The sequence below is a fragment of the Egretta garzetta genome, unplaced genomic scaffold (genome assembly GCF_000687185.1).
Source record: "Egretta garzetta isolate BGI_Z169 unplaced genomic scaffold, ASM68718v1 scaffold831, whole genome shotgun sequence".
Lineage (NCBI taxonomy): Eukaryota > Metazoa > Chordata > Aves > Pelecaniformes > Ardeidae > Egretta > Egretta garzetta.
The window spans coordinates 126,416-151,686 of NW_009258711.1; the positions used below are offsets into that span (position 1 = coordinate 126,416).

The 25,271-nt window shown below is 42.2% G+C and overlaps 1 protein-coding gene across 1 annotated transcript in view; it reads right to left on the reverse strand.

Annotated features, from left to right (window-relative positions):
* Nucleotides 1-24,631, reverse strand: part of RCL1 (RNA terminal phosphate cyclase like 1) — a 28,232-nt gene extending 3,601 nt beyond the window's left edge. Inside the window, exons 1-8 of the mRNA XM_035888747.1 lie at nucleotides 24,565-24,631; nucleotides 22,364-22,483; nucleotides 21,417-21,592; nucleotides 15,594-15,668; nucleotides 14,307-14,431; nucleotides 11,702-11,827; nucleotides 7,950-8,106; nucleotides 2,030-2,133 (exon numbers count right to left, since the gene is read on the reverse strand). Of these exons, the coding sequence (XP_035744640.1) occupies nucleotides 2,030-2,133; nucleotides 7,950-8,106; nucleotides 11,702-11,827; nucleotides 14,307-14,431; nucleotides 15,594-15,668; nucleotides 21,417-21,592; nucleotides 22,364-22,483; nucleotides 24,565-24,631 (950 nt within the window). The remainder of the gene's footprint in view (nucleotides 1-2,029; nucleotides 2,134-7,949; nucleotides 8,107-11,701; nucleotides 11,828-14,306; nucleotides 14,432-15,593; nucleotides 15,669-21,416; nucleotides 21,593-22,363; nucleotides 22,484-24,564) is intronic.
* Nucleotides 24,632-25,271: the final 640 nt, after the last annotated feature.

Consider the following 25,271-nt stretch of genomic DNA (forward strand, 5'->3'; position numbering starts at 1 on the left):
GCCTGAAGGGCTACACCTGGCCCCATCTCCTCTGCTCGAAGCCCCTAAACCCTTGCGAAACCAAGGGCCAGGGCGCTCAAGCGTTCCTGTTGCCCTCCTTCGTGTACCCTAGCTCACGCCAATTCACCTGTCAGGCTAGCCTGTCCTGCAAGGCTGTGCGCTGGCAACAGAGCCAGCACCCTGCATCTGATTTTGAGCTCAGTGTGACAGAGGGGCCCTTTGCTTCTGTAAAATCTGGGGCATAAAACAAGGAGGTAATCCAGATGGCCACAGGCCAAGTGGCCTTTTTGGGACTAGCATCCCCAGCGCCCCTCAGGACAGCCCTGCTCATGGTGTTGCTGGGGTCTCCCCACCCCACCCCACCGGCTCATGCCATTAGCAGGGGCAAAGGATGTCTCCCGTGGAAATACACAGATCTGGGAGACATCTCCTCATTCTGATGGCTGTGTTCCAAAGCACCATGTCCCCTCAGGGTGGCTCTCACCCGCCAACTGAACTGTCACATTCACAATACATTGTGCTTGACAGGGGAGCCAATCTCGCGTAACCCGGCCTATAAATAGCTTCAGATTCTGCAGGGTGAAAGTGTTAAATGCAGAGATGTCACAGCCTCAAGGGAGAATAGAAGGGACAATGAAGAGGACAGAACTGCAATTTACTTCAAAAGCCTGGGCATCCGTTAATGAGTTGCTCGGGAGCCAGATTTCCCAGCCCTTTATGAGCTGCCCTAGTGAGGGCACAGGGGTGCTACAGACAGAGCTGTGTAGTCTCTGAACAGATCCTCATAGGCCTGATGAGTCACAGATTCTCACAGAATCACAGATTTTATGATCTCGTGTGACACACGCTGAGTCAGGATGTCTGCTCCCGACCTTCATCTGTGCCACATGCCCCTAGTTTGGAACAAGTGGCAACCCAAGCATTTGAAATCAGCCTGCTTACAAAATAAACTAGTGCACTTGCCTGATGGCATCAACAAACGAAACAACAAACAAAAGCCTGGACAATGACAAGTGATTGGTTTGCTTCACATGCTTAACTGTGCACTTCAAACACTGATCTCTACTCTTTCTCAGCCTTTCACATGGATACTTACTTTACAGGGGATTACTTTACCCCTGTGCAGTGGCAAGCTTCCCTGTCTTCCCTTCAAAATCTGATGAATGTTGTTTCTGAGATATCAGGGGCTGAGAATAGCAGTTAGGCAATTTCTAGCTCTCATGTGATGGCACCACCATTCTTCAGTTATCACAGTACTGTACCTTTCACATATACAGCACCGGTACCATGATAACCGAAAAAGGACAGTTCATAGTCTTACTATTTGATGCCATTGTCAGATAAACAACCCTCCCTACATTTGATTAAACTGTTCTATCTCTAGGAATTAGTGTGATCTAGTCAATCACCTGTCAGTCTGATAGAGTCAATGAAATTTGTGATACTGGATGCCCTTCCCCTAACCTGTGTGTTGCAATTAGCAATGTAAGCAATAGTCTTTTTCTATCCTCTGAACAGCTACCAGCCACAGACAAAGCTCTAATAAAAATCCAGACTGAAGGACTAGATAGAAGTCCGCTGCCTGATAGGGCTAAAGCTTTGGGGTTGCACACAGCTCCATCAATTGAACTCTTAAGCTGTTTCCCATGGACAATCACGCTTTAGCATTTGGCTAGCCACCTGAAACATGCCGTTTAATGCCACAGCTACAGGGAGATCACTAGGAAAACATGGCAGTGTACGCTAGGCAACAAAAAGCAAACTGATTTACACATACAATCTGAGAACGACAATAAACCCCATCTCAGCAATTCTCAGAACCAGGAATAATACAGAAGAACAGTAAGGGAATAATCTTCTGATGTGTAGAAATAAACACTAGGTAACTTACATCACCTGCCTCATTTGAAGACAGGTACAAGTTGTTCTATTCGTAGCCACAGGCAAAGTCTTCCATATACAAAAAATAAGTGCAATAAAGTCGCAAATTAAACAAGACTGGGTAATTAAACAGAACAAAACAACTTACGTGTATGGAGACAGAGGTCCCAACAGGACTTTGGAAACATCCCGTTGTCCAAGGGTCATGAGGAGCAGAGCAAGGCTCTGATTTGTTGAATCTACACAGCCTCCCTGCAAACCAAAATGTTTTAATAATTAATCTCTGTACAAACCTGATATTGGGATGGGAGGAGAGTAATGAAGGAGAAAGACACACTTAAAAGGCCGAATTACTGCTCCCAGATTTCAAGGGCCAAAAAGATAAAAATCTAGGTTTTGTAACAATGACAAATTAATTTCACATGGCAGCTGGGGAAGGAACAGAACTAAATGAAAACCCAGTAACAAGGTCGCATTAAAGATCCCTCCCATCTCTCCCAACCTATTATCTTCTAATATCACAGAACATAAGCACTGAAGGATTTCTCTGGAGTAAATTGAAAAGAGGTATTAATTATAGTTCATGTGCATCTGAAGACACCATGAATTGCAGCACTTTATGTTAACTAGGAGGTTACATTCAGACAAATAGTTCAGCATTAGCAGATGCAAAACAGCAAGTTAAAAGTTGTTTGACACACATCCGCCTAAGCCCTTGCCAGTAACTTTTGTGGTTTTACATTTGTAAAACATTTTTCTCCCATATTTAAAATGGGATGTTCTTGTTTTTTAATTGCTATGTGAAAAAGCCATGCATAACATTATGTAGAACTACACATACATATTTGACTGTAGTAAGTCATACATGCATGGTGAATTGTTTTTTATATGGAAGGTGTTAACTACAATGCATACATAAATTAGAATTGGAAGGCTTCCTTTGTGTACAAAACTCGAACATAAATTAGAAGGGATACTTTCAGTCAAGACTGCTGTAGAGAGAACATACCAACTATTACTATGCAAACACATTGAAAATAGAAAAAATATCTAGCATAACAATTTTGGAGTGTCCTCATGTTCATCCTAATCCACAGCCACATGAAACCTGTGAACAGTTTTCTGCTGGATCAGGCCTCATGCTAAGCCCTCTGAATAGGCTCTCTGGAGAGAGCAAAACTAAACAATCATCCTTTTAAAAGCAAATTCTCTAATGAGGTAAACTGACCGTTACCTTTGTGGGCAAGGAGTAACCTGTCATCATTTTAAGAGGTAACACCATCCACATAGGCAAGGGAGGCGCAAAATAAATTTTGGACTACATAAATGAAGAAAACACAACGATGTGACAACCTCAGCACATTTACCCAGTAAGAGTGCAGAAAGGAGGACCTTTCCAAGGAGTGTAACTGAAGGCTTAATTTTCAAGACGGCCTTGCTTCAGTGTGACGAGTCCCAGCTCTGTTCTTCTGAAAAAAGCCTCTGCACTTCGTGCAGCAAATGATAACACCACAATGAAGGAAACATCTTCATTACATTCACTACCGCAACCAAAATCATAGCAACATGCTTACAGCAGCACTTGCCCTTTTAACTGCGTGAACATGCCGAAAAGCAGCTCATGCGCTCAACCTAGTGCCCTCTATGGGACTAATAAAAATTGTGCTTTATCGTGAGCGAACAGGGTACCTGCAGAATTTGCTGGTGCGATCTAGAGCCACAGCTCTTGCCACCTCTATTTGCCAATCTGAAACACGTACAAGAAGCAGATGAGTGTGGTAAGGAGTATTTCCTGGCACAGAACTTTCTGTATTTGTAGTTTGGTTAATAATTCAAAATGCTCTTTACCACTTGGATGAGAACTTTACACTTTCTGAGCTTGTTTTTGTTTTCCTAAAGCTGAAAATACTATAAGACATCTATTTTTATGACCAAATTCATAGAAGAGCTTCAGTCAGCGTGGAGACAACCATGTGCTAAACAATATAGCAAAACATGATGCATCCATCGCGTCCTAGCTTACATAAACTCTCTTGCTGCAGTGAGTCAGTCGTCCCCACTATTGTTGCACATTAGCAATGCGCTGTTATGCCCATTCCCACATAGGCAGTTGCCAGACAGGGAAATTAAGTGATGTGCTTGTAATCTAATCATGACAAGAACAGGAACTTGTGCCAAATGAAGGACATGCCACTCCCAAGAAGGCTAGCTTTTTTCTCTCAATATACCTGCCACTTATTCAAGAGTCCAAAATAAAAAAAAAACAACAAAACCAATCCTCCCAAGAGAAATGGGGTGGACAAAGTCAGAGCCAAAGTACTGACATTTGTTCAAAAATAGCTGGCACTCGTTACCAACCTAGAATGCAGCTTCTAGTTCATATTAATTCAGTTTATGGCAGTTTCTCTATTATTGTTCCCATTGACAACAGAGCCAGATCCAGCTGGATGTGACAATTAAGACACACAGATCACTTAAAAACCCCACCCATCTTGAAATGCTGTTATACAAATACCACAGTTGACATCCACATGCAAATATCACAGCTCCGGGTATTGGATAAGAGTGTTTTGAAGAGGATTATTCTTCTGAGCTTGATCCCAGCTTTGATTTAGTCTTGGCTATGTTTTGACATTCACACAATTTCCTCCCTTAGCTGTGCTGTACATAACTTGCACGCCTCAATGATTTGTTACAAGGAGTGCAGAGGGTTTGTTTTTCTTTCTTCTTTTTCAGAAGAATGGAGCAGAGCCTTGTCACACTGAAGTAAGGCCATCTTGAAAATTAAACTTTCAGTGAAATGCTTCACACATTTTAGCTCTAGTTAAATAAAACAAACACCCTTACCCCTCCTGCCCCTCCAGGCCCCCCTAACAACTTGACCTTTCTTTGTTAAAGAACTCAGCCTTAAATAGGTATCGCATCCTCCCCCATTTTTCATGATTGCAAGGAATATAAACATTCAAACCTTTTCCAGTACTTCCAGGCCTTTTGATCCTGCCAGTCACCTGCTATATAAAGCTCCCATAACAAACGCCTTTCAAACACAAGAGGAAAATCCTTATTGGCTTTCTACAGTTAAGCTTAGGTAAGAACTGCATATGAATTTTAAAGACAATGCTAGCCAGTCACTTCATGACCCCTGTTTCAGGCCCACTGTAGTTGAGCACTGTGCCAATCATTAGTCAATTAGCTCTGACATTTTTCGATCAGCAAATGTACATTTAAAAAGCTCCACTGAATGCAAGAATCACACAACCTCTTTCATTTCTTTCTGAAGGCTTAGTAAAAGGGAACATTTAGCACTTAACGTAGCAAAACTCAAATCCTTAGACTTCCAAGGTGGTGAAGTTCACATAATAGCCAGCACTAAGCAAGCACTTTAAGAGATGTCTCTGGGCCGCTTTAAATAGCAAGGAACTCCGAGCAGATTTGTGGGTGACCCTGACAGCTAAAACCTTTCTATAAAGAATTATCTCCAGTACTCCCAAGATGCCCTTTTCTGGACAGCCCTCCTTGACTCCTGCAGCGCAGTACCTACAGGCAAGGACACAGATGGAGAAACAATCACATAGAGAAACAATGTCATAGAGAAAGAGGATCTAAACACACAAATTCTCCTTTGAACCCTGTATTCAGGGAGTAGCTGGCATAGAGAGTGGGACTTTTTAAAAGAGTGCCTGTTCAGAGCAGCTTATTCTTCCTTCACACACAGCTTTCCCAAATTTTTACTGTTTGACTAGACATCTTAACTAGGCCAAGAAACTTAAAAAAAAAATAAAATAGTATCTTCAAACTAAACAAACACTGCATGCTTTGCAACATGTTTTCATATCCTTTCTGGGGTCAACTGATCAAACTGACCTAAGCTCAAAAAAAAAAACAAAAAAAAAAACCAACAACAACACATCAATGAGAAAAGCCCATCTTTACAAATTCCCAGATATTTCTGTTTGAGCATGCATGTCATATAGAAATTCAAGTGCGCATTCTGAAAACTACAGAACAAAACCCACCATACTGCCTATGGCAAAGGGCGCAGCAAATTCATGATCACTGAATAAGAACTGAGCACTCCAGTGGATCAGCAGCACAATAGCCAAAAATGTTAACAAGCACGAACTTTTCCACTGCAAGCTGCTGCAGTGGAGGACCGCAAGCAAGTCCGTACACTGCTCAGCACTTGTCAGTCACTCTTGGACTGAAGCAGCCCACACATAAAAGAGCCTTCCAGAAGCACCACTGGTACCACAGCAGGCCACAGCCAACAACCTCCCTGACTCAAAATCTGATATTCAAAGACGTTGAAACCTCATGGCCTATCATTTTTATTATTGAAAGACCTGCCTGACTCTGTTTCCTCCTCAAATGCTTTTTTCCTGTCATCCTGAGATCCTCAGTATGCTGGTGCTTTGCAGAATTTGAGTCATCACATTCAAATGGCTGCAGTACACTCAAATCACCTGTTTCAGGCCTTTCCAACCCTTTCCATTTCTGAAGTTCTGACATCTGACCCTGAAGGAAGTATAATACCAGGACAAATTCCCTCACTAGTTTCAATCTGCCAGGTGCTAGATGGTTTTCAAAGGAAAAAAAAAACCTACTGCTGCCAATAGAAGTACATGGAAATTTGATTTTTGATGCCTCCAATCATCTGACTACCCAAAGATGTTGTCCAAGAGCTCTACACAAAGAAACAAATATACCAAATTTTAGGTTGGTGGGATTTTTTTTGTGTGTGTGTGTATGTGTGTGTGTAAGAAGCTGAAAGACTTTATAATTCACCCCTCAAATAAAAATAGCTACCTGTCACTACATAACTGTAGAAACAGACAGATGTTTCAGTCACTAGTTGTGACTGCATTCTCCATGCATGCTGGGCTTTCAAATGCAAGGGGTCTGGACTGCACCCAGGAAGAGTATTTGTTTGTGGTGTTTCTATGAGATAAGAACCCTGGGCTAGAAGGGGAAAGTCCTCTAGCAACACGGTGCATATACTGAATAAATGAAGATGAAATATTAATGGAAGACTGGAACAAGTGGGCAAGTTGGTAATTCAGACAGATGAAGGGTTTGCAGCAAGGAAAGGAAAAGATAACACATGCACAGATGAACAATCTACCATGGGCGTGGATGTGATTTATGAGGTTATGGGGTAATTTTGTAATTGACTACATTACCTAATACAGAATCTCATTAATGGCATTTTTTAACACTTTGCAAAGTCCTGTCAGGTTATTCCGGTTCAGAGCAATTTTAAGACAGTGAGTACAACTTGTGGATGACTGCCTCCTAAAGGCCAAATGTGTTTTGTCAATACTAACAGCTACTTATTTTAACATCTGTGGGGATACACAACAAAAGCAGGTTCTTTATTAAATCAGAAACTCGCTATGATGCTAATTGCCAAATGATTTGTAAGACAGAAAGTTGGTCATCCACTAGAAGTCTCACCACAAATGAAAAACATTTTAATACAAAAAATATGTAGCTGCAGAAGACTGTGGTGCACTTAAGATTCCTACGCAAACACTGTCCTAGGTCCTTTCCAACAAAGCGTTCAGTCAATTCCTCATATAACCAACAGATCTCGGCACATTTGGCTTTGTTGTCATCACCATAAAGCAGCCACCATTGAGGCTAGCTGCTATTTTTTCCCCTTCTTCTTCATATGTTCTCCCACTCATAATGCCCCATTCCAACCACTAGTTTAGGAGCACTGACTGTTGCACCTCCAGATTACTATTAAAAAGGTAACAGCCGATGCGAAGCCAACTGAATTATGTTGCAGATAGAAAGCAGCAAAAGAAAAATTTTCTACTAGTATGATTCATAGTAACATCTGCTGGACAGGGGAAACAATGTGGCCCAGTAAGTCACTACACGGTTAATGGAACCATTCAAAACCACTCCTTAGGTGGATGAAGACGACACTGGCAGCATCAGATCATTTCTGTTGTTTGCGTATGAGCCTGTCTGAGGGTGGCCCCAAACTACCTCTTCCTTTACCAATATGCCACTACCTTCTTCCCCTACAGCTATGCACACAAAACATATTGGCTTCTTACCCTGTAGACCTCTTCAAGCAACAGCTTAGCACAATTCTGGCCAAGTTCCTCGGGAAGCACAGCTGCTCCCTGGCCCTGAGGGTTTGAGGCCAGCTCAGCACTGAGAATAGTGCCATTGATGGTTTCTGCAGTAAGACACATGCCAAAACCTGGTGACCTGAAAGAAAGGGAAAAAGTGCATTTGACTTAAGGACAACAATCCAGTAAGCAGCCAAGAATTACTCCCAGACAACTTCCTCCTCGAGTCACAAACAGCTCCTCTCATAGGACAATACTGGGAATCTGGTCTTCCTGACAATTTTCCTGTTCTATACATCTGACTCACCCTGGAAAAAAACATTAACGACAGTATTTAAAACTCAAACCCAGTACCACTTGCCCCAAATCTACTGTGCCGGCTGTTCCTGGCAACAACTCTTTAAAAAGGAAAAAAGGAAAGGAAAAAAAAAAACCAAACCATCTAAACTTCAGAAATATCTTTCTCTATTAAAAAAAGTGTCTTCCACATTGTCCTGGTTTTGGCTGGGATGGAGTTAATTTTCTGCCTAGTAGCTGGTATGGTGCTGTGTTTTGGATTTAGGAGGAGAAGAATGTTAATAACACACTGATGTTTTGGTTGTTGCTGAGTAGTGCTAAGACTAGTCAAGGACCTGTCAGCTTCCCATGCTCTGCCAGGTGCATGGGGGACTAGGGAGGGACAAAGCTGGGGCAGCTGGCCCAGGGGCTTTTCCATACCATAGGACATCATGCTCAGTATATAAGCTTGGGGAATAAGAAGGAAGGGGGGGGACGTTTGGAGTGATGGCGCTTGTCTTCCCATGTCCCCATTACATGTGCTGGAGCCCTGCTGTCCTAGGCGTGCCTGAACACCCGCCTGCCCATGGGAAGCAGTGAATAAGACTAGTCAAGGACCTGTCAGCTTCCCATGCTCTGCCAGGTGCATGGGGGACTAGGGAGGGACAAAGCTGGGGCAGCTGGCCCAGGGGCTTTTCCATACCATAGGACATCATGCTCAGTATATAAGCTTGGGGAATAAGAAGGAAGGGGGGGGACGTTTGGAGTGATGGCGCTTGTCTTCCCATGTCCCCATTACATGTGCTGGAGCCCTGCTGTCCTAGGCGTGCCTGAACACCCGCCTGCCCATGGGAAGCAGTGAATCAATTCCTTGTTTTGCTTTGCTTGCATGCCTGGCTTTTGCTTTCCCTGTTGAACTGTCTTTACCTCAACCCACAACTTTACTTACTTTTACTCTGCCGATTCTCCCACCCATCCCACCATGGGGGAGTGAGCAAGCAGCTGTGTGGGGCTTAGTTGCCAGCCAGGGTTAAACCATAACACATTTATTTAATTAATATTTGATGAACAGTTCAAAGGTATCTAGAGTTTCTTCTCTGCAACATTCAAAACAAAAACTAACTTCTTCAGGGATCAAGCTCCTTCTCTGTAAGCTTCAATATTTAGCAAGATTAGACCATAGCCATGGCACCAAGCAGGAGAATAAAAAAAAAAGTTTGATCCTCATTACTTGTATTTCCAATCTTTTCACTTTCAGTTCAATAGCATCCAAACCATTGTAACCATGTAAGAATTCTGAACATATCATTTGAAGAAAGGAACAACCCCCCCTATTTTCCTCAGAGCTTAGGATCCTACAGAATGCTATTGTGAAAGTTAACAAACATTTTTGCTACAAGAAAGTCACAGATGGCTGAGTACAGCTTGCTGAGAAATCAGAAAGTTGTAAGGAAAATTAAAAAAAAAGTCACAAGATCCTCTTATTTGTAGGCTCTGGAAGAACACCAATAGCTAGCCATTCACAATAAGGTTAACTTAACTTCCCACAGTTCTGGACTCCTGCTGCCTCCACCACCCAAACTTTTTAATTAAAATAGTCACACTGACCCAAAACTGTACGGAATGTCACCAACATCAAACCACAAAAAAAAAGAAAAAGAAAAAAAAAAATCAAACCCCAAACACCGATACACACAAACTCTCCCAGTGCAGGAAAAGCAACAGTTCCTCCAGAGGCATTTCAGTAGGGCAGGAATGAAAAGGTATCAGTGATTCCCACCAATATTTAACTGCCTGCACTTGCTGAGCAACAAAGAAGGTACGTTAAAAGACACTTCTCTTCTCCTTTCCTTCCTCTGAGAGAGATCCAGACAGCAGAACAAGAACAGTGTCAAAGATGATGGGTTTTGGACAAATATCCTTTAATACCTATACCCATTGGCAGATTTTGTTAGCGTTCACATGCTTCACATGGCAAATAAAAATTAAAATCATCCAGTGCCTCATGTATGTGCAGACAGTATTAGGAAGCATCTGCACAAACCTGCTGCTTCAAATGCTTAAAACAGAACCGGGAAGTTTGTTTAGAGAGACATTATAGGTGGCAGAAGATGTTCAAATAATGTATTCCCCAAAGCTTTTGGCACTGTGGAAGGGATATAGTTCAATGCTTTATATTCTGAAATCCAGACTTGGTTTGGGCTGGGCACAGATGGGCTGAACTAGCCCTTGCTGGTCCTACTCATCACCAGAAGTAGCACTAGAAACAATGAGGCATGTTGTTTTCCTCGTTTGTCCTGCCGAGACACACACACACACAAGCACTGGAAACCAGGTAACAAAAAAGCTTTGCCAAAGTGGCACAATGTTAGTATCAGGTACACTGCAATCATACTGGTGCCACTTAAAGCCGCATGCACCAGCAAGGTGGAGAGAGATTCAGTTCCTGATGTATCCCTCTGCGTGGGCTACCCATGCAAATGGTAAACGTAATGCTGCTGCCCCAATTAATTTGATTTGACCGCTTCATAGACAGATGAAAAACACAGTAAGACCCCAAAGACTCACAGCTCCCAGAAAAGTTTGGGCAGTTCCAATTGATCACTGTTAACAGTCTGGAGCCACAAGACTTACTAACCTGGGATAATAAATATTATGAAGGATTGGGAAAAAATACTTATAAGTGAGTCAACAATTTTTAGATTTGTAAATTTGCAAATCTACTAGGTTTTCTTTAAGGTAATATTTCAAAAAACAGAAACAGTGAAAGAAAACGTGCATGCTTGGATTTGTGCATACAGACAGAAGACAAACAAATTAGTTATCCAAAACTCCTTCAACCTCAATGAAAAGTGACAAATAGGACAACAAAGCTGATGGTTATCAGTAAAATTGTCTGAATCACCTCCATCACTTCTATGCTCTGCTGGCAAACAAAATCTGTGGAAGTACAGTATATTAATGTCTCAGTTTTCCAGTCGTTGCTAGTGAAAGGACCCTCTTTCGCTATTTATGTAATGGTAAAGCAGAAGACAACCCATACAGCTCAAACACTTTCTAGAACGGTTTGGTCCCATCCTTAATACTACTGTTTCCATCAGAAGGGGTAGAGTCAAGTTTGAATGTTAGCTTTCACAACATACCATGGCACCTCTGATCTTAATCTTACTTCAAAGCAACAGGTTTAAAACTGAAGAGAGACCAAGTTGCCTTTAGTGGCAGTAACGAGGTATTACATTCCTTGTTTAAGAAAACACACAACTACTATCCCTGTACCACGAGTAAAACAAATGTATCTAGCGAATCATTCAATTTTTTCCCTGTGAGGAATATTTATTTCAAGTCAGCAAATAGAAGATCATGGTCTAAAACTCAATAAAATTACAGATCAGGATACCCCAAGCAGATGAACAAATGCAGAATTACATTTCTGTTCCCTGTGAATACTGGATACTCACTTTCCAGAGCTGACCCCCTTCATATGATCCGTGTAGATATAAATGTCTGGGAGGAATTTATTCAGGATGCTCCTTGCAGATTCCACCATTCTGTTTGCCATCTGTGGTGACACTCTGACCGAGTATCTACATTTCTGAGCTAAGGAATTCACTGTGGTCACAAAAGAAATTTAAACCAGAGACTGAAAAAAAGTGGTCAAGGGGTCCCAATGCATTATTTTGGAAAATGTGGTTTTGTCCTACACATCCATTCATGAGCACTGGTCCTTTTTCCTGTACTTAGAGAAGCACACGTGCCTTAGTGCTTTCTGCAGTCTTTTCACTGATACACCTTGAAGTGAGGTACACAGAAAACGTGCAGAAGAACAGCATATTATGACGAGGTAAACATCTACCATAAAAATGCCCTTCGATAATTTTAAATTGCTGTTCTGTCATCCTGGGCTTTCTTAGGATGGAGGAAGCTTTGCATGCTCCGCTCCTCATATACTATTAAAAGATAGTGACAGGTGAAGTTTCTCTCAATTCGCAGAAAGAAATCCTGTCTTTCTATCAGGGAGAAATTGAGTAGATGAAGTTAAAGACAAATGTTTTAATGAAACAAAGAATTAATTTTACAAGGCTAAAAAACCCACCTTTGCTCTATTCAACTATTCTGCGGTGCTGTAAGGCTATCAAGTTCACTGGTTCTCTAGTCACGTAGTTATCTGAAGATAACTGTTCCAGGGAAGAAGAATTTACCACCTTCCTGCTCCCCCTGACCCACCTCCTCATAGTACACAAATGATGAACTGCCTTTGTGCCCTTTTACTCAGGTGCTGCTTCAGCAATATTCCTGACAGATCTTCAAATGTACAAAGCACACTGTGCTCCAAATTCCATCCCAACTATAATGCAGCCTCACGCTCTGCACATTTAACCATCCATCTGCACCTAGATGTGTGCAATGAAACACATTCCCAAACCTTCCAGCTGGCAGAAGGTCATTTCCTTTTCTACAGATTTCTATTGCATGCTCTTCTGGAGTAGGTAAACCAAAACTTTAAGCTCTTAAGGGCAAAACCAGCAAATAATAATCAGAAAACTGATTGTTCTCCACAGTTAGTACACTCAGTATTTTGTATTACTATAAAAGGTTGGTGCCACACAACCCAGCTGTGAGGAAGCAGAATTGCTCAGTTGAATCTTGGAAAGGACAAAAATGCACATATGAAAGACCGAAGCACTTAACCTTCCAGGTGTTTTGGTTTTTACCGGCTTGAAGGACACTTAATGGCCAGACTAAAATGAGACTGCCTCTCATCAGACTTACTAAAGGCAAACCTTTATCCCTGAGAAAAAGCCCCGGAAAACCTAAAGGGAAATGGAAGTTCAAAACCCTGTAGTTCACATACATCAACCAAATCCAGTCAAAGTGGCCCAGAAAGGGGCTGTGTATTAACATCAACTTAGAATGATGGCACTAAAGCTGTGATGATCGCTTCCTCCTTCACACAGAAACAGAGGATCAAACTACTTACTACAGAGGTGGACGGTTGCATAAGGAAGTTACTTTCTCTGTGGAAAGAACATGACAAACACCACCAAAAGCACACTGAACTGCCTCCTTTGTTATTCTACAACACATGCAACCAGTAAAATTGCTCTCACTTGGCAATGCTGCACTCCTCCAAATGCCACAGTTGGAAACAGAGGTCAAGGTGTGCTGTTCTCACACATGATGATGGTACACCATAAAGTAAGAGGAACAGGCTGCAAGCCTGCACCGAATCAAAGCCAGATCATGTTTGGGACTCTCATAACTACAAACTAAACTACAAGCTGGCCAATGCTCAAGAGAGAGCAGGAGCTCATGAAATACAACCTTTAATATGCCTTGCCTGTAAAGGATTTCTGCCTTCTTCCTATACTGACAGCAGATTCATGGCAGATACCACATAAAAACCACAAGAGAAAAATAAAGAAAAAACCACAATCAAAACATTAACTATATGTGCAGTTCTGTTTGCAAAAGTGAGTATTCCACAATATTTTGTGCCCTTTGTGGAGAAGTAAAATCTCCTCCACTTCCATCTTCAGTGGTACTACTGAAGGTGAAGAGCCAACAAACAACTTCTCATAACACAATAAAAAGCTCAGTTCACATGTGTGCAGTGAGGCATAAACTAAACTAAGATTTCGTCTCCCATCCAACATTCTGCTAGATTCATTAACAGCAAAGACGCCACCCATTCAAGGTATAACAAAACTACGTTTGTTACTGTTGGATTTACTAAGATTCCTTCTAGTGCTGCTACATTATGTGTTGGAAGGTATTTTAACTTCTTGCTATGAAAAGACTTTAAATAGCACTCTTCATTTTTAAATTGATTTACTTGTCCACTGACGCTTTTTGAACAGCAATGTTCTGATCACAACAATTTTGAGACACGGTTCTGGAATCTAGTTGCGATCCCTCTGTGTGATGTCACCCTGTGTTATCTGGATATGTGCTCAGCAACATGGGTGCACTGCTACAACTTCAAGTTGTGACACTTTTTTTTTTTTAAAGCAAACTCATTTAAAAGACCTCAAGAGAAAAAAAAAAAAAAAGAAAAAAGGATACGCAGTTCCTCTGATACGCTTGATTTTGCCAGGGTCTGTGAACTGAACAGGCTGCAAGACCTTTCTCACCGGGCAAGCAAACACTATCTCTCCACCCCCTTTGGGAGGCATTCCTCTCCGGTTAATCTAAAAACAGTAAGGAGGAAAAAGGCAGGTTAGTAAAGAGCACAAATACTGTACTTACACACTCAAAAATGATAGATTTTATTTCACATATAATAAAATGTTATCAGTAGGGGTATTATGTGAACACAAGCAAGAAAAAGACATCCTAAAGGCAGAAATGGATTCTGCACCAAAACTATAAGCAAAAATTGATTTTTTCCCCCCTCCTCTCTCTCAAGTACAGTCGGGCATGGCTTCTGAATGGAAAACAAAACAAAACCAACCAACCAAAAAACCAACACCTTTAGCAGGAAGCCAACCTTGGTTTAAGACTAATCTCTAATAGCAAATCTGTACCTCACTGCTGAAGAAAGCCTAGAAGTGTTTGATGCTTAGTATGTACATGTGGGATCAGAATGAACTCAGTTACACGAACAGGCCTGGCCAGCCCGAGTCTGTCCCACTGCCCCAGCCAACACCCACAGGGATGGGCCCGTGGGTGGGTCTGGCTCAGGGGGCCCACAGCCAGGCAGGGGCTTACGGTCATAGCAAAGACTACTAGTGCAGCTAGGGCCTTCACACATTTTCAATGAGCATTCTTAACTTTGAAAGGCTATAGTTGCTTTCTGCAACCCAAAAAAAAAACCCAAAACAAAAAACCAAGCTGTCTACCTTCAGATTTAATGGGCCTGTGAATGGTGTAGTCATTGAAGAGAAATTTCCTTCCTGTATTTTCCAAACCAGAAGCAAACCTCAATCACCAAACACAGATCCAGCTCCTCTACCAGTGAAGAAGGCAAAAGATTCTACTGTTACTCCCTAGCCCTAAGCACAGATCAGGAAGAAGCAAGTGGAAGGAAAAAGGATTTAAATGAACTGAAGAGAAACAAGAAAGCAAAAAGGTTTCTTAGCTTGCAAAGATCTTGGAGACTAAGAAAAGTCACTACTTTCTTCTTACCCTCACTACCCACAGCATTTGCATCTTCTGCCACATCTTCAATCACTGTGTGGCTGGTATGCCATTTAAAACATGCCAAGAACAAGAGGCAATTTTAGAAATGTGTGTAGCTTCAACTAGGTATCTCCTAGAGACAAATACCAGCAGCAAGCATATGGCCCTGTGAAGCAGTGCTACAGTATCATTTCCACATGTGCTAGAAAAGAAAGGAACAAACTGTCTCACCTTGATTTCCAGACTTTCACCATCAATTCCGAACTTCTTCAGTAGGGGTAGAGCTGTTGCCTTAAGGACATCAACCTATAGAACACAGAATGAAAAAAGCAGATCCCTTATTGAAAGTCACAGATGTTAGTAATTTAAAATCTTTCCCTTGTGAGGTGCCTAACAAAGACAAGGCTTCTCCATACTAGGGATACTATGGGAAAACATGGGAATGCAGCAGAGAACACTTCTGCTACATTTAGACTACCACAGTATCTAATTACTCAAAAAATGCATTAGAACAAATTACTGGGAGATGGAATTTCCTATTCTGGATTTCTTCCTCAGCCTGATTTTTATTTCTATTATGGTTCAGCTAAAACAGCTCACTTGTTTCTCTGAGCACAGATACCGAAAAAATTATATTCTTCTGTCATTGCTAAAAAATTCCTACAGCTAAATAAACGATGATTGCAAGAACTTTTGCATTTAGGAGCAGGCCCTTGTTTCGGCAGGAAGAACCTCATCCTTCTGTCAAGAACTTCTTTTCATCTGTTTCTGAGAAACAGAAGCTCCTAGGTAACTTCTGTTGAAATACTTAAAAGAATCTGAAGTGTGTGACACATCATCCATGTACTCCCTTTGAGCCAGATGCTCACCAGATCCAGGTCTGAGCAGGATTTTCCTTGCCATTGCTCTTCCTAATTGCTGACCTAAGACAACAGTGACTGCCATCTTTTTCCCTCTGCTGAAACTTCAGTAGCATTGCCGAAGCTGACAAAAACGATTTAGTGGTGCAACAGCACAGGGAGTTACCCAGGACAAGCAGCTTAGGAGAGACAGGACCAGGACAGCACGACCAAAGAGGAACTAAATTAAGGTGAAGGAAACAGGCATGCAGTGGACAGCAGTTGAGGAGGCAGAAAAAAAGCACCCTCCTTCCCACGCCTTCAGCCAGAATCCACAGTTCTTGAGTTTCATTCTCCCTGCTTTGCAGGGGGTGCAAGCCATTGACATAGCAGCAGCACATACCTCACCTACAAAGCTGTGAACAACCTGTCATAGCTACAAGCATATGTTCTCATTCTTCAAATCCGCTGGTCAACATACTTCCTTTCTAACAGAGAGGCATTTGGTGTTGTTTTTAGTGGTAATATTAGTATTTGAGTATCTTCATTTAAAAAAAACTAAGTCAATGATTGATTTTTTTATATGTATGTATTTTACATTTTTTACAGCCAGGCTACTGTTGGCCCCTCAGTAGTATTCATTAATCACAGAAATTTGACTTTTAGAGCAAAAACCTTTACTAACATGCATGTGCGCACACACACAGGCACACGTGAGTACCACTGGTAGAAGTTCCAACAAGCTGATCTGGTTCACATTAAAGTTAAACAATATTTCTCCCTCTTTCTTAGGAAATAAAATATGGCAGTAAAAAAAACCAAAAGCTTCACTGTGTAGATTAGGAACTCCCTTTCCCTCCTCCATTTCCACTTTTGCAATTCTGGACTGAAGTCTGTATCTCTGGAGAAAGGATGTTACACCAGCATTAGGAAGCTGGATCAATTTTGAGTCGGGTTTGTCTGTTTCCAAAAAAAGTTCAAGACTTGTCATAGTTTTCAGTCCTCAGACAAATTCCAGGCATGATACTTATCAGGTACCAGACAGACAGACAGAGAAAGAGACTGTCTCTGTTCCAGATTTGCAGCCTAAATGGAGAAGGTAATTGGCAGTATTTGAAGAAGTGGAAAAGGCTGTTCTGCTTTGCAGACAAGTGGGAGTTCAGGCAGGAGAGGTTAAGTACTTCACTGGAAATCACAAGACGGTAGCAGAACTGAGACCTAAAACCATATTTCTAGTCTCTTGCCTACTCAGCCATAAAAACATCCTTCTGCTCCCCTTGAAGGGCAGTTATTCCATCTCCAAAGCAGACAACGCAACACCAAGTTGTGTCAAAGCAAATGCATCATACAACTGAGGGCGTACCGCACCTCAAAATCAAAAATCAAAAGACATTGCTTGTTCACAAACTACTGTAAATACAGATCTTTTTCCTTTAAAGAAATCTACAAGGATTAAAAAAAGAAAAAAAAAGAAAAATAACTTTTAGTGGTTTGCAGAATCCCTTAGCTAGTGCAAAGCTGCAAAAAAACAGACACAGACCCTACAGCACATGGCTACCTAAGAAAGGGGCAAGCGTTAGCTGGCCTGCATAGCCATTACCACTGCACAGAAGCGCTTTTATCCCTGCCATACACAGAGTGTTGTTTTGGGGACAAGGACCTAGACTCAGAGGTAGGGGAGAAGAGCAAAACCAGAGTTTACAAAATTTAAAAAAAAAAAAAAAAAAAAAAAGAAAAAAAGAGACAGAAAAGTCAGTAGGAAAAACTTGTTTTCCTGGGCTTACAGACAACTGCTGAATTTTGATTAACATTGAAGATTATGGCTCCCAAGGTCAAAACATCATATGCTAGTCTCATGCCAGTGTGAAAGTCATTTCAGTTGAGAGTCCCACAGCATAGCTGTGAAAAAATCTTCAAAACTTGCAAACCCAACCGCTAAGAATGATTATTCTAAAACCAGGTTACTGCAGCACTACATATTTGTCAGAATAACAACACGTAGAGAAGGTAAGGAAAATAAGAGCTATAATTCACATGCCACCTCCACTCCCTTCAAAAAGGCACCTTACAAAGACACCCCCCCCATACATACTCTCTACACAGAGAAACTTGAGACTACCTCAACTCTATATGCTGGTCCCACAAGCTATCCATGGTCAGGTCTCATCAGTGGTCACGCAAAAAAACATAATGCAAATGTAAACTGCCAGCAAACAGTTCAGGCTGGTACTCCAAAACCATGTCTCTTCCTGACAAGTGCAAGCAAAACAGCATCCCTCTCACCCATAGAGGACGCATCACTCACACACTGTGCTCACATGGTCCAACCTGGAGCAAGTGCACATTACCCTGTATTTCAGTGGCCACACTACTCTTTTGGAACGGTGCCAGCTGTCAAAGAGCTTTCCACTGTGCCCCACTGGAGGGCTATTAATATATATAAACAAATGCTAGCATAAACACACACAATTCACACAGCTTCACCTGTGCCTTGCTGAACTCAGCTGAGTCCTCCCTTCCACAAGCCATCTTTTAGAAATGCCCTTCCTCTTGCCTTGACCGCTCCCACTCTCCCCGTGGCAGGAGATCTGCCACATTCCCTTTTGTCCTCCTGACAAGGTGGACTCTGGAAAAGAGCAACCCCAAACCCACACCACAGGAATCACATCCAACAGATATTTCTGAGTCTGTGTAAAAGCTGAGAGCTCAGTGGGTCAGCCTACCTGCTCCCTTCTACCGTGAGGGAAAGGTCTGTCTTTGGCTTCTCTCGCTGCACACACACTCCTACTACTTACCTCATGGATGCCTCCATGAGAAAAATGCAGGGGTACAGCTCTCTCAACATTTTGCCAATAGTTGAACTGGCTTAGGGAAGGCTCTGAAAAGTGTCCAGGGTGTTGGAGTATGCAGTACTGTGTGGCTGAAAGCAGGAGATATGGAGGGAGGATGGGCAGGACTACTTCTCCTTCCAAGAACAAAGGGGGTGCTACAGGATCATATATGTGTATACACATATAAATTTTCACACACACATATATGAATTTGTACATTTATCTGCATGCAACAGATGTTGAATACACTCATGCAAGGACGCATCCTGCAGAGTTCCTCTAGCTCCAAAATAAAGACACATAATTACAAAACATGATATGCCTTTTACAAATAAAGCCAGGAAAAATTCTCCAAAGCAGATGAGTGGGTACCTTCACTACTGTACCTACTAGGTTGAGACAGAGAGGTTCTAGCATAAAAAGCAGCAGGGAAAACTCCTAGCCCATCTTAAACTACCCACAATATATTTACATTGGTTTGCCTTTCCCCTTTCTCCTTGGAAAGCCAGAAAGCGTACAGATTAATAGACAAATTTAAGCATCCCTTTTGGGGTAAGCATAGGTAATAAATGTTCACCCAGTTTCTAAACACCTTCTGCCTGCTGAAAAATAAAAGCCCAGATGAATTTAAAACCAAGTTTCCATTTACTTAAGCACATAAATCACTTAGGGTAGCACTTAAACTTGTGGTTTTAGTCTCAGCAACCTGCAGAGCCATATGCTATACAAAACATCTTGCAAAACTCCTTAAAGTAGTATATTGGCGTGCACCAGGTTGGATGTTTACTCAGGCAAGTTAAACAGACACAAACCAGGTTTAAACCAGGTTTAGGAACTGTTATTTAGATATTGTCACTTAAAAAGTTACTATATACATGAGCTGAGTCACAGCAACTACAGTTGTGCTTCTACAGCACAATGAACTTAAGGTATAACTCCTTCTCATGCACATCTGCATTTTATTTACATTTAGCATCAGGTACTGTGATTCAGCTGATGTATGCCAACAGCCGTCTTTGTCTGAGCTTTGGCCCCTTCAACCACAATCTAACTGGCTCAAATTCTCACGCTCATTTCAACAAAAAGTTTAATCTCTATTGGCCCATGTGGCTGATGCCTGAAAAGAGAATTTCCAGAGTCAAAACTCAGTTGCTTAGATGAGTGTCCAAACTTACTTGAAAGCAACATTAAGATTGGACTGCTCTTCGTCTCCAAGTTCTTCAAGAATTTCTTAATTGTGATTAAAAAAATATAGTCAACCAAAAGAGATTTCTTTCATTCTTACTACTTACCACTTCTATTTAGTACTTTTAATCATGGTTACTGAAAGGTTAGCAAAACATGCTTCCCATTTTACATTTTTTTTTTTTCTTTTCTTTTTTTTTTTTTTTTTTTTTTTGGACAGTGCTGTGTTTAACCCACTTCATCATCCTTTGACTCATGTGGGTGTGTCACAGAGCCACAGGTGAGAGAACAAGTTTTTTTAAATGACAAGAGAAGCACCGTTGAAAAGCCATAAACACCAGCAGGACTCAGAGGCTCATCTAATATCTGAAATTATACTTCATGGTATTTGTATTCATTTAAACTAGTTAATTTTTCAGATGACAATGTTTCCTTAATCTGCGCAGAGGAAAAGAGGCAGTCTCCAATCACCAAAGGGTAAAGAGCAGTACTGTTCTCAAAAAAAAAAATAAATTGGCGTAACAACTAACCATTACTTCAGTGCTTTAATTCCATGCTACCCAGAGCTCATTTTTGTAACAACACTATTAAAACAAAGGACTGTAAATCAGCAGTAATAGAAATCAAGGCAAGCATCTACCATCTTTCTGAAGAATCAGACACTATGTATTTTTGCTACTGTAATTTTGTAACTGCCATGTGACTTCTGTTTTAACAGAAATAAGGCTTCACAGCAGCATTGGTATATCTACGTTCAACATCCAACAGAAGAGAAAGAGTCCTTCCTTGTTACACACAAATTTTAAAGAGAACTTCCTTGTTGTTTTTTTTTTTTTCTACAGTAAATACGTGTGTGGGGTAGGAGAAACAACCCATCTAATTTCTAAGAGAACAGGAGGAGCAAACCTCACATCGCCTTTACAGGGAGTTTCCAGGGCAGAAGGGAGAATCACTACAGAACTGAAAGGCAAAAAGTGGATTATGAACTGCGGTTTGGAGTGTGATGCAGAAAGGGAACAGCTTAGCAGATGCTTGTTTGATTCAGAGAGTTTGCTGGCAGATGCAGTAACATTGGATACTTCTGGATGTGAGGGATGATAAAAATGCAACGTTTTAGACATTTCTTCCTACCCTTTTTTTTTTTTTAAGGGGGAAAAAAAATAAAAATCCTCCTCTGACCCTTAAAATTTATTACTTACCGAAGGATCTACTTGATCATTTGTTACTCCCCTCAGGACAATCTTCAATGGGTGTTTCATGAAAGGTGCCAGGCAGAGCAGACTTTCCAAATAGTAGCCAATACTACGACTGGGGCTGCAGTCATGTTCCAACGAGCCTCCGTACAGAAGACCAGGCTGATAATACAAGGTAGTACCTGGGGAAGATGCCAGGGGAGCAAACCAAATGAAAGCGCTGCCAGCTCGCTGGCCATTACTATCGCATAAAGACACTTTGCAACAACGTATAGAGGCAAACTGGAGACAGAAGAATTTATGAAAGATGGTAGCATTTCCAGCATGCAGTTAATAAATGGGCTAACACACAAGTGTCTGTCTGTCTTGCACATCATTTCACCTCTTTTCCCCTTCTCCCCCAAAATCAAGGATCGCTTAGCAATCCCCAAAATGCTGATACAAGCAACTATTTCCTCTACAGCAGTTAAATCTTCACCAGACCATCAGGTCATTGCTCTCTTGGCATATCTGGTGGTTATTCATCTGCTTTACCGATCAACCATAATCCTTATTAAAAAAAAAAAAAGCACAAGAATCAGATGAGATTTTTATGTGGGATGCTTCTTACTCAAACCAACCCCTTTTCTGAGGATGACTAGGCAAACGTTGCCTTCTACAAAAATCCACTCTGGTTCAGAGGGACCTTCCACTGCTATGAAACCCTGCATACCAAACAAAATACTGATTTTAATTCTTGAACAATACAGTTTCCTTAATTCTCTGCATTATGGTGGAGCACTGATCTTCTTGCATGCGATCAATTGCTACAAAACTTCTCAGCTTGGTTATTTCTGATTTTCTTCAGTGACATCTGAACACCAACCTCTGCCGAGCCAATAATTTGATTTCACCACAGTAACTGATAGAGCCTGGAAGATCAGAACAGAAGAATAAAAGAAAACAGATCTCACCTGTTTGGTTTATTTCAATCCGAGAGCCATTGGTCACTTTGTCAATCAGGCGAATAAAACTTGCTTCAAAATCTAAGGAGTAGAACAAAGACAGAATTTTAAAGTTCCTCAAGTTTATTCCTGGAGAAAATAAGAAACTTCAGTGTCATACTTGTACGTTTTCCCTTTCCTGCCTTTCACGACAGTAAGGCTACCGTCATTCTTCAACTTGTGGTTGTGCTGGGTTGACCCTGGCTGGAAACCAGGTGCCCACCAAAGCCACTCGATCACTCCCCTCTTCAACAGGACAGGGGAGAGAAAAACATATCAAAGGGCTCGTGGGTCGAGATAAGGACAGGGAGAGATCATCCGCCAGATACCATCATGGGCAAAACAGACTCAGCCTGATGAAATTAATTTGTTACCAATCAAAATCAGAGTAGGAGAGGACAAAAACTGCGGAATCTTAAAACACGAAGCCCCCACCCCTCTCTTCTTCCCAGGCTCAACTTCGCTCCTGGTTTTCTCTACCTCCTCTCCCCCCACAGCGGCGCAGGGGGACAGGGAATGGGGGCTGGGGTCAGTCCATCACACGCTGTCTCTGCCGCTCCTTCCTCCTCAGGGGAGAACTCCTCACACTCTGCCCCTGCCTGGGGTCCCTCCCACGGCACAGTCCTTCACAAACTTCTCCAGCGTGAGTCCTTCCCACAGGCTGCAGTTCTTCACGAACTGCTCCAGTGTGGGTCCATCATTCCCACAGGATGCAGTCCCTCAGGAGCAGACTGCTCCAGTGTGAGTCCCCCATGGGGTCACAAGTTCTGCCAGCAAACCTGCTTCAGGATGGGCTCCTCTCTCCACAGGCCCACAGGTCTTGCCAGGAACCTGATCTGGCACAGACTTCCCATGTGGTCACAGCCTCCTTCCTTCGGGCATCTACCTGGGTCCTCCCCGGGCTGCAGGTGGGGATCTGCTCCCCTGTGGGCCTCCCTGAGCTGCAGGGCCACAGCCTGCCCCACCATGGGCTGCCCCAGGGGCTGCAGGGGAATCTCTGCTCTGGCGCCTGGAGCACCTCCTCCCTTCCTGCACTGACCTGGGGGTCTGCAGAATTATTCCTCCCACATATCACAGAAGCCACCCCTGTAGCCCCTACACTACCAAAACCTTGCCACGCAAACCCAATACATCGGTATAATTCTACCACGTCAGAAAAAGCAATTCATTGTAAAAACAGCAATGTTAATTTGAGCCTTCATGCTCACAGCCACCTCAAATCAACTGAGATGACCCAGACATAACCGCTGGACCAGCCACACTCCTTTCCCTGGCACACAGTGATCCAAGTCAACACTTCTGACCACTGTGGCCTGAGGGATCACTCAAGCCCAGGACAGAACCTTTTGACAATTTACATTTTGCTCAGTATGAAGTGAAACACACAAATCCTAGCAAGCGGGACCCTCTGGCACAACAAGCTAACAACGGCTTCCCACTATTCTCTGTAAGAGTCTTAGTTTAAAAGAAGGGGACGTTCAGATGCGAAGCGCTGCTGCTGCACAGCTGTTCCATGAACACAATTAGCTACCTGCAGACTTCCAAATTTTCCACTTCCAAAACTGCCATTGACGTAACAAAGGCAGAGGAACACAAGTCTCCCGGCCACCTCTTTTCTTGCTTACTGTGTATACTACAGCAGTTTGTGTGGAACTAATTCCTCACTTTCTCTGGTTTGTGTGGACTGGAGGTCAGAGACATACAAAAGGCCAGGCATACATACTGAATCAAAAAAAAAAAAAAAAAGAAAGGAGGAATATGCTAGTATTCTAGTATTTAGGTATCCCAAGCTAGTACAGGCTCAACATCAAGGAAAAAGTGTGAACATATGCAGAGTTCAAAACCCAGGTAGTTTGAAGGACCAGTAGCACCTGCACAACGGTTGGTAGGTTGCAGAACTTCCTTAGTGATAACCTTGTGTTACTTCTTAAACAGTAACCAGATTTTTCTTTCTATATAAGCTCCTAGGGTGCAATAAGCATTCAAACCAAAAGAGCTACCTGGAGAAATTAGTTTGTTAAATTTGTATAATACAGTTGATGACCCAGTCACACAATGCTGGTTCTGCTCTCTGTTATGATAATTTCTAACCTTAAAGTTTATGTGACAGCACTGGGACCAGTACAAGCGTGCATCCTTGCAAATACATGTTTCCCCCTTGAAGAACAAACCTGTAGAACAGTTTTCACTGCAAATGTTCCAGTCATGGAAAGCAGAGAGAACTGCATGTCGAATCATCAACACAAATCAGCGTTTGTTGTTGTTATTCTTCTGTTACAGCCGCAGCTCACGTTTTAACCCACACTTGAAAAAGTCAATTCATACACCTCTTAAAAGAAGATGGCAAAACCCACAGACTTCATCGCCACCAAATATCCCAATAAATGCTTTGGGTCATGATGTTAAGTCAAGCACACAAGAATGTTTTGACAGTTTCAGAGAATTTCTAGCTATAAACTTATAGCTAGTGGCTGGGTAGTGTCTATGCTGGTCCTACCCCTGTCCTGAACTTCACGCCTCGCCTGAAAAATAACCGCACACCACAATGACATTTCTTCCTCAATCACTATCCTGTTGTCTTCTCACTTCAGTTAAACGAGGCAGTTTACTTCAGGATGCCAAAGGTGCTGTACAGGAATGAAGAGGGTGCTCCCCAGTAAAGGTGTCCCTCAAAAGGTCTCTGCAGCATTGGAGGTTTTCGGGAACAAGAAGCAAACTGATGATGCCTTTTTCACCTTTACTACTATTGGGGCAAAACCCAGATGAAAAAATCAAAGCATAAACCCCCACCCACTAAAGCTGTGGGAACCTGGGGTCCCACAAAGGGGCGGAGAGCCGGCGAATTCTGCCGCTGCTGGCGAAAGAGCCCGCTCCCGGG